The sequence below is a fragment of the Schistocerca piceifrons genome, chromosome X (genome assembly GCF_021461385.2).
Source record: "Schistocerca piceifrons isolate TAMUIC-IGC-003096 chromosome X, iqSchPice1.1, whole genome shotgun sequence".
NCBI lineage: Eukaryota > Metazoa > Arthropoda > Insecta > Orthoptera > Acrididae > Schistocerca > Schistocerca piceifrons.
In genome coordinates this window covers 912,036,154-912,046,854 of record NC_060149.1, presented here as the reverse complement: position 1 = coordinate 912,046,854, position 10,701 = coordinate 912,036,154, and the positions used below count along the sequence as shown (strand labels likewise).

The 10,701-nt window shown below is 36.4% G+C and overlaps 1 protein-coding gene across 1 annotated transcript in view; it reads right to left on the bottom strand.

Moving 5' to 3' along the window:
* LOC124722003 (histidine ammonia-lyase-like) overlaps window positions 1-10,701 on the bottom strand; it is a 233,334-nt gene that overhangs the window by 12,689 nt on the left and 209,944 nt on the right. Inside the window, exon 15 of the mRNA XM_047247177.1 lies at window positions 2,466-2,596. Coding sequence (XP_047103133.1) covers window positions 2,466-2,596 — 131 coding nt within the window. The remainder of the gene's footprint in view (window positions 1-2,465; window positions 2,597-10,701) is intronic.

Here is a 10,701-nt window from a genome sequence, read left to right as displayed (position 1 = left end):
ACACTGACAGTAAAAATCGTGTCACGTCCCAATCTCAAAGTTAACAGAGAATGCAATAAAAGATAGGGCAGTGTATACTTACAACAGAACATACAATGTGAAAACAATTATGAATTTTTGAGGGATATTAAAGAGATACTGTTTACAAATGGAACAACGTTGGCTTCCTTGCATATTGTTAATCTATACACTAACACCCAGTAAATGAAACATTGGAAATTATATGAAGAAGCTTGTTAATGCATAATGAAATTAGTCAGGCAGAAATAATGGAAGTCATGGAAATTTTAGAACTTTCATCATCATTTAATTGTGCTATTTTAAATTTGATGATAAGATTTTTTATCAAAAGGATAGACTCATGATGAGCAACAATCTGGCTGACACTTTAGCTGAAATTTTTGTAAACAAACAAAAAATAAGTTTTTGAAGAAAATACTGACATATACATGTGTTGCAGGTAGTATATGGACAGCATCATACTACTGTGACAAAAAAGAAATCCATGAGGTAGCACACAGAATGAGTGTGAGCATGAAAAATTTAAATTTACAATGGAACTTGAGGAAGAGGGACTTTGTGATCTCAAGTTAATTAAAAAAAAGATGGAAGACACAGAATTAAATTTAGGATGCTGACAGTTATACACATGATCATAAATGCAAAATCCTGTCACCACAAAAAGTATAAATGGGCATGGTTTACAGCCATGACTACTAGGACGTTAAGACTGTCACATGACCAAAATTATAAGTAGCCAGGGCAACTGGATATACAAATGTATATAGGGAGCATGATGTAACCCACTTATATGACAAACTACAGTTAAAAATAAGTGACAAGAAGAAGACAGTAATTCTAGATGACAAAAGATTTGTTGCTATCTCACAAAAAGATGCACTTTCTCATATTTTTGTGCAAACTTTTAGAAAAACTGCAGTTAAAATTGGATTTTGGACAAAAGGTACAATTGGCCCTAGGCTACACCACTAAGTTAACGATAATAACTGTAATAAATATTTTGAAGCCAGCATCTAAAGATCAACTGTCAGGACTGTGAAATATTTGTATTGGTCAGAAGGGGAGGAATTTTAAGACCCACTTCAGAAAACACATATGTAGCCACAATATGAGTGTGTTTGGTATGCATTTGGATCAGGAAATACATGTGGTAGGAAATATGCAAGAAAATTCAGATGTGTTGAATAGGAAGCTGAAAGGACAGTTATTGAATCTATTGAAGGAAATGGAGATCTATGTACATAGAAAATGGAACCAGAGTTATTGGTTAATGAAATGAGTGAGTCTCTCATGAATGCCTGTTTCAATGTGTTCAGGAACTTACTAGCATTAACAGCATCACCAGTTTCATTGACTTGACAAGTGGCCACATACACTGGCCACAAGCTGTGCAAACAGTGGGATCCTACTAAGAGCATCACCATGGGAAACAAAACATTCCACAGAGATGTCACCATGCAGTGCTTTTATTTATTCACCTTTAACAGAATTTTATGTTTAATTGACTTCATCATGTTAAAAGATATTCTATTAGTAGATTGTATACCACTTTAGACATATTTTACTCTGATTTTACTGATGGATTTCATTTCTACATATTGTATTTTACTTTATGTTTCATTGCTCGGCACACACTTTGGGTATGTAAAACCATTTTAATTAATGACTCTGAGTATTATGTCTAGAGCTATTGAATCTATGATACTTATTACTTATGTTCATGAGCACTTGATCCCTTTACTGGCTATAGCTTGTATATGTATGCAATGTATAGGATGCCTTCAGGCCATTAATAGATCATGTTATATACCTGCATTTACAGATTATTTGATACTGATATTTTTATCAGAATACTTTTAATGGTATATATGGCTGTCAGGCATGTTTTCTTTTTCATATATTCTTAGTTTTTCTGTACATTTGTCCTTTAACCACTTGAACTTACTATCATAACATTAATGAGTTTTCTGTTTTGTAACAGATCTGATGGCAGTAAGCCAAAACCAGTCACTGGGAATTAAATGTTATATGTGATTAAGATGGACATGTATGAATAATCTGGTGTTCCACTTGATATGTTTTTGTCACTAATAGTGGGAACGATATGTCCTAATTATGTTTTTAGCTTGTTAAGCTATTAACTGTACATTTTGTGTCACATACATCTGTAAATATTTTAGGAATGGCACTGATAATCTCTCTATTGAGTATGCCATCACAAAATCATCATCATTCTATGAAAAGGATGTGGAAGTGCCACCTGGTTTATCAAGGCTTGCTGTTTGTATTAATGTTTATAATATCACATTCAACTGGCTTTTGGTTATTTATGTAAATACAGCTTTTCACATCCACAACTGTCTTATAATAAACCCATTTCTAGGAGAGAACTTTTGTTTATAATCATTTCAGGGGTTTTAATAGCAGTTTATTTCATACGGTACCTGACACTGTTTCTCACAACATTATAAACTTCTTCAAGTGGTAATGTTGTCTTCAAAGGTCGCAGGAACTCGATTGCTTGACAAGCAGCAAGCAATTCAATTGCAATTACTTTTTCAACATTTTCCACCACCTGCAGAAAATAACACAGTTATGAAGAGAAATAGCTTAAGTATTCCCATCCATATTACTTCCTAACAGTGTCCATATTACTTTCTAAAAATGACACAACAGGTTAATCATATATATAAGTGTGTGAAATGGGTCAAGGTCAACAATTAAATAAATATTTGTTGTTATGCAGTACCACATAAGAGATAAAAGATTACAAAGAAACACAGAGTACAGTAACAGACAAGAACTGGAACCAGTACAAAAGCTGCTATGTTCTAGTATGGTTCAGTTTTCACTAAGTTATATTTTTTCTAAATAATGTACACAAGTAAATTTTAACTTTTCTCACTGGCAGTCTATAAAACCTGAAATGTAGCAAGGTATAACTGTCTGATAAAATCTGCACAAATATTCAGTCAGATCTTGATTAGATTTCAATGTGATGCAAAGATTGGCAATTTACTTTAAATAAATAGAAATATAAAATTTTACACATGGTCGCCTTTGACTATATTATTAATGAGTCACAGTTGAAAACAGTAACTTATTGAAATACCTGGGTGTAGAAATTTGTTGGGAAATGAAATGTAATGACCACATTGGCTCAGTCATAGGTACAGCAAGCAGCACACAGTGGTTCTTTGGTAGGATACTGGGAAAATTCAATCAGTCTACAAAGTTGATTAGTAACAAAATACTTCTTGGTACCCATCCTAGAATATAAATCATGTATATTGGACCCATGCTGCATAGGTCTAACAGCAGTTACTGAATGTATACAATATGAATGGTTACAGGTTCGTTTGACACATTGGGAACAATCATGGAGATGCTAAAAAACCTGAACTGGCAGATGCTTGAAGATGAACCACTTTATATTGTTTATTTTATTTTTATTTCCATATATATTCTGTTGATCCTTTTATGCATGTCAGACACTAGGACATATATAAATGTAAATTATGTAGAATCTCAGGCACTGACTCCAAGGGGCCTGAGGGGGCCCAAGCCCCTCAAAAATTCGTTTGAGGGGGGCAGAGCCCCCCAATAATTTAAGAAAATTATTAGTTGTATTATGCTTTGTAAAATCACAAAATTGTGTTGAAATTTTTTATTTTCCTTGTTTGATGACAGTTCCCTTTTAAAATACATTCAGTAATGAGTTAAAACAAATAATTATTATGGTAGTAAGCAGGTTAACTGAAAATGAGTGGTGTGAATCATGATAGTGTCACGGTGCTGCAGGCACACTTAGAATTTGTCCCGGTGCGCGAACCTTCGGGTAAAGTCTGGCACTGGCGGGCCAGCACTGCAGCTATGGTGATATCAAAAGGACTGGAGCAGAAGTGCCTGGAACCCTCCACCTTGCATCACCATGATGCTTTGAGACATTAAGATGCTGCAGTTATATAAAGCCCACCCTGCTGTCACAGTCATTCAGTGTGAATAGTTTCATTCAGTGCGTGCTGTAGATGTTTTTAGTGTTCCAACTTTAGTATCTAGTGGACTATATTGTATGACTATATTTTATTCATTTAAAGATTGGTTAGGGCATTCAGGGTATAAGTGGACATCCCACAAAATTCAAAATAAGATAATTGATTACTTTAGTCTCTTAGTGTATTGTGAATTAAGTTTGCAATGGATAAATTTGTTACCAAAAAGGTGTGCTTGGAAGTTGATGATACTGCAAGTCAACCTCCAACAATTATTGTGTCATAAATTGATTCATCGTCTTCAGGTGAGAACCATTCACAGCCAAAACCTGGACAATCCAGTAAGGGAAGATCATTTCAGAAGTCTTGATTGATCAAATATACATGGCTAGAATATGAAGCACCTACCAAAAAAGGTTTTGCAATTCAAGACTTATTTATTTTTACATATGTGAAGAGGCAGATGCTAAAAATCTATTACAATTTTCTTAAAAAAAAAAAAAAAAAAAAAAAAAAAGGAAGATGCATTTACTTCCATACGGTTTTCTAACTGGGAAAAGCCTTTGCAAAAATTCCGTCTTCATGAAAAATACGTTTGTGCATAAAGAAGGTGTTCTGAAATTAAATTCTATCATTAAACGAAGTGTGGTCTCCCAATTGAATGAACAGATAGATAGTGATACGAAGAAAGGCCATTTAGCTCTTGAGACAATTTTTACTACTGTGCAATTTCTATGCCAACAAGCACCCACAATTAGAGGGCATGAAGATGTAAACTGAAATTTTTTTCAATTGTTGGAACTCCGAAAGAACGACATACCTGAGTTTAAAGATTGGTTAGGGCGTTCAGGGTATAAGTGGACATCCCACAATATTCAAAATAAGATAATTGATCTACTAGGAATGCCTGCCTTGAGAAAGGTATTGGCTTCAATCAAGAAGACTGAACATTTTTCTATTATGGTTGACAAAACAAGTAACTCTTTGATTCATGAACAAGTGTCATTTTGTATTCGTACTGTGAATGATTCCCTAATCATCACTGACGACTTTATTGGCTTATAGGAGACCCCCCAACACTGATTCACAAACTCTGTTTAGTATTTTAAAAGACGTTTTTGCTCATCTTGATTTGTCAATGGATAACTTAAGATAACAGCACTGATGGTGCCTCGAATATGAGAGATAAGTTCAAAGGACTAAAAAAGTTAGTTTTGGATATACAACTAAAAGCACATTATGTGCACTGCACTGCTCACAGTTTAAACTTGGCAGTTGTAGACAGTCTCCACCATCTTACATCTGCGAGGGATATTATGGCTTTAGCCAAGGGCTTAATAAACACTGTAAGGGAATCCAACAAAAGGATGGGACTTTTCAGAAGCATACGCTGTGAGAGTGACAACGACCAAGCTGGTCTATGACCCCATTTCCTGACTCGATAGACTATATGAGCTTCTAGTATCTTGAGAATATTGAAAAACTTTGAAGAACTTCTAGAATTTTTGAAACATTTTCTGCAGAGGACAAAACAGAGGCAGGTTACAAATGCACAGGCTACCTTGAGTCAATGTTACAATTCAAGACTTATTTCTTTTTACATATTTATTGCCATGCAATGAACCCTGAAGAGAATGTCAATGAAAAAATTCAATGCCCTCATCTAAGTGTTGCTGATCTGGAAAAAATATATGAGGGCTTGATTTTTATATTGAATGGAAGGTGTGATAGTTTTGAACACTTTTGGGAATTGTGTTTAAAAGAAAAACCTTCACAAGTTGATGATCCTTCACTTCCTCAGAATTGAAGTATACCAAAGAAGTATGAAAACAATGAAGCCAGCTCACTGCACACTTTCAAAACCCCAAAGAAATACTACAAAGCTATTTACATTGTAGTTTGTGAAACGGTGCAATCTTGCATTACTGAGCGGTTTGCTTCAGCTGGAATCACACAGGTCATTGCAGCTGAACAAGAGTGCTTGCTTTTAGTAAACAGAAGTGAAACAAATTTGGAAAAATCAACTGAGTTTTTCAAAAATCACCTAGACATTGAGAGACTGTGCTTACACTTGAATATGTTAGCCAATATCGCTAATAAAAAACAACTGGTCTTAAGAAACATGCGTGATGTAAAAAAGTACATTACACAAGAGCCTGCAGTTAGAGAAATGTTAAGTAGTGAAGTGCATTAAGCTTCTCCAAGTAGTCTCAATCATGACAGCAACAGAAGAATGGTCATTTAGCACCCTTAGACATCTGAAGTCATATCTCCAATCAACAATGGGACAGAGGCGATTGAACAACTTGGCTATTCTTCATGCCCACCAAGATGTTTTGGATGAATTGGATATCTGACCAGTCATCAACGACTTCATATTCAGTAATCCAGTCTGTCAGTTGACATTTGCACCTTTCTAAAGACACTCTACCCCTAATAATGGTATTTTGGGCAATATTAAAAATCTTTATAAAATAGAGAATTAAATACATGCGTAATGTTATATTTTCAGTTTTCAAATATTAGTACTAGTTTATTATTGTATTACTATACAGGGCTATTACAAATGATTGAAGTGATTTCATAAATTCACTGTAGCTCCATTCATTGACATATGGTCACAACACACTACAGATACGTAGAAAAACTCATAAAGTTTTGTTCGGCTGAAGCCGCACTTCAGGTTTCTGCCGCCAGAGCGCTCGAGAGCGCAGTGAGACAAAATGGTGACAGGAGCTGAGAAAGCGTATGTCGTGCTTGAAATGCACTCACATCAGTCAGTCATAACAGTGCAACGACACTTCAGGACGAAGTTCAACAAAGATCCACCAACTGCCAACTACATTCGGCGATGGTATGCGCAGTTTAAAGCTTCTGGATGCCTCTGTAAGGGGAAATCAATGGGTCGGCTTGCAGTGAGCGAAGAAACGGCTGAACGCGTGCGGGAAAGTTTCACGCGTAGCCCACGGAAGTCGACGAATAAAGCAAGCAGGGAGCTAAATGTACCACCGCCAACGGTTTGGAAAATCTTACAGAAAAGGCTAAAGCCAAAACCTTACCGTTTACAATTGCTACAAGCCCTGACACCTGATGACAAAGTCAAACGCTTTGAATTTTCGGCGCGGTTGCAACAGCTCATGGAAGAGGATGCGTTCAGTGCGAAACTTGTTTTCAGTGATGAAGCAACATTTTTTCTTAATGGTGAAGTGAACAGACTCAATGTGTGAATCTGGGTGGTAGAGAATCCTCACGCATTCGTGCAGCAAATTCACAATTCACCAAAAGTTAACGTGTTTTGTGCAATCTCACGGTTTAAAGTTTACGGCCCCTTTTCCTTCTGCGAAAAAAACGTTACAGGACACATGTATCTGGACATGCTGGAAAATTGGTTCATGCCACAACTGGAGACCGACAGCACTGACTTCATCTTTCAACAGGATGGTGCTCCACCGCACTTCCATCATGATGTTTGGCATTTCTTAAACAGGAGATTGGAAAACCGATGGATCGGTCGTGGTGGAGATCATGATCAGCAATTCATGTCATGGCCTCCACGCTCTCCCGACTTAACCCCATGCAATTTCTTTCTTTCTTTCACATAGAAAGATTCAGTGTTTAAACCTCCTCTACCAAGAAACATGCCAGAACTGCGAGCTCGCATCAACGACGCTTTCGAACTCATTGATGGGGACATGCTGCGCCGAGTGTGGGAGGAACTTTATTATCGGCTTGATGTCTGCCAAATCACTAAAGGGGCACATATCGAACATTTGTGAATGCCTAAAAAAACTTTTTGAGTTTTTGTATGTGTATGCAAAGCATTGTGAAAATATCTCAAATAATAAAGTTATTGTAGAGCTGTGAAATTGCTTCAGTCATTTGTAATAACCCTGTATTACTATAGTACTGTATTAGTTATTTTCAAATACTTAAATATTTTTAGGGTGTATGACCCAATTAAAACAAGCTAATTACGTATTTTTAAGGTGTATGACCCAATTAAAACAAGCTAATTACATATTTTTTGACTGAAAATATTAGGCATACTGTATTAACTTTATTAACTGTATTAAATCATTAACTTTGAGATATTGTTTTTATTTAATTAACCCTGAGCCTCATTCAAAGTAACCTTAAATTAGCTATTTCACTTATTAATCAAAGTGCTATTACTGTGCGACAGCAATATTTTATGTTTTATTCTTCTAATGATAGTTTAGGATTTACTTAAATATAATTTCAGTCTTTTCAGAGCTATATATTCACTGCTCTGTAATAGTCTATAAGCATGATTATTACTGTAAATTACATTAGATTTTTACGAAAATACCACGTGTGTTCATGTTTTGTTTCTTTTCTCAAAGCCAAAAAATGTGTCAGGCTTGTCAAGTTTCCCGGAGTGTTGAGTTATCAGGAGCCCAGTTTTCAGGGTTCTAATGTTAATCATATGAATCTAAAATGCTTTAAAAAAATTTTAAAACTCACTATTTTTCATCTAAAATTTAGAAAATTTCCTGGCACAAAACCCCCAGTATGGACCCCCCCCCCCCCCCCCCCAATATTTTTTATAAGTCGGTGCCCCTGTGTAGAATGTACTATAATTGTACATTTTTGAAATGAGACTCAAGTTTTTTTTTTAATTGTTCAGCAACTGTATCATCTCATTTGTGATCTCAAATGGAACCAGTTACTAATTTATTCCATTTGTCAAGTATAACCTCTGCACACACCAGCTCACAGGAACTATCTACTTCTCTTTCACTACAATGTAAACTTTATCTAATAGCAATAAACCCTTCACTACCAACCATATTTAATCTATCCTTTCCGAATACCATTGGGTCCTTTGCAGAAAATTTGGCTGAATTTATCTCCAGCTTTAGCCAGCTTTCAGTACCTTTAACAATTTGAACTTCATTGCTTTCACTTAGCACTTGGAGCTATGGTTCTTTCCCAACACAGCTACAACAATTTACAATTACAATACCAATTGTTGTGAGGTCTGCTCTCATCCTTTGTTTGCCCTTTACCCTTTTAGACTGATGCTCTTTATGTAATTTCCTGAGATTCTCTAACCTAAAAAACCACCCAGTCCATTCTACACAGGCCTCACCACCGGTGTAGTCACATTCTGTCTGTAATGGACTCCTGACCTATTTGATCTAGTAAGCATAACACAAAAACACATCACATAATGGCACAAGTTGAGGAATCTGTAGTCTAAATGGTCACAAAACCATATGAGCATCTGATTCAAACCCTACATTCAGTTCTGTACCAAAGGCACTTGCACTGCATCCTTTTTTAGACTGATGCCATTTCTGTAATTTCTTGAGACCCTCTAACCTAAAAAAAAAACCACCCAGTCCACTCTAGATACCCATGTAGCCACTTCCTGTGTGTAATGGACTGCTTACTTGTTGAGCAGAACCCAAAACCCCCCACCCTACTGTATGGTGCAAGTCAAAGAATCTGTAGCATACATAGTTGCAGAACCATCTGAGCCTCTGATAGATCCACAGTTAGCCCTGTTGACAGTGCTACAGATGGTGAGCTCTGCCTTCATCTCACAAGCAGGGCTGACAGCCTTTAACACTTCATATAGCTGCCCGAAACCAGACAGGATATCTTCCAATCCAAAGTGACATATATCATTGGTACTGACATGAGCCACCACCTGCAGTTGGCTGCACCTTGTTCTCTTCATGGCATCTGAAAGCACCCGTTTACACATCTGGGCTGGCTTCCCCTAGTATGTGTACAGAGTGCACATTGGACCTCTTCCCCTCCTTGACTGCCATATCCCTAAGGGACCACATCACACATCTAACAATGGAGCTTCAATTCTTACAGAACATAACCTCCTACACCCCACTTTTCACAGCTATAAGGGAAACCTTTATTGTGAGCATAACTGACATTATCTCTAGTAATGTATGAATAGAATATAATAAAAGGTTTGGCTATGGATCCTATGACTCAATGCAGCGTGTCAAGTTTTCATTTTAAATAATAAATACTATGGTGTGGAAGTGTTTCATGCGAACAGTGATGGAACTATCGTGGTGAGTTGGGAGTGTGCACCTCTCTCTGCATTGTCCAACAGTGACATTGTTTCAACAGTTTGTGTGTCTCTGGTGGGTGGATGGATTTGATTATTGACACATTGGAGCTTCTTGGACATATTTAATTTCCATATATTGATTTATGTTGACCAGTTCATGTTTTTGACACTATTCAGATTGTGGTGGAACATCACATAGACACTGTGAGTGAAAAACTTCTTCTTTCTGTTTATATTAACAACAACTGAAACTCTTAAGGGTCTGGATAGTAGCTGATTGTGGTTCAACATGATTTTCAATAAATATCTGCCAGCTGTGAGGCAAAACTACTGAACATAATAAATGAATTTAAAAATAGAAAAAAAACTATACCCAGCTTTCAGAACTGTTTGTTCCTTACTACAGGAGGAAAGAGAAACAGGTTGGGGAAGACAGGGAAGGAGGGCTGGCTCACTCAGATCCCAGGTTACGAGGGACCCACACATTATCTCTGTACACCATATAGAAGAGGTGCTATGGTTATGAGAATATGATGGTAGGCTGGTGCTCAAGATCTCTGAGATGCACAGAAAAAAACAATTTTTCATTTAGTTACCTTATTTAAGAACTAATAACAGGAAATG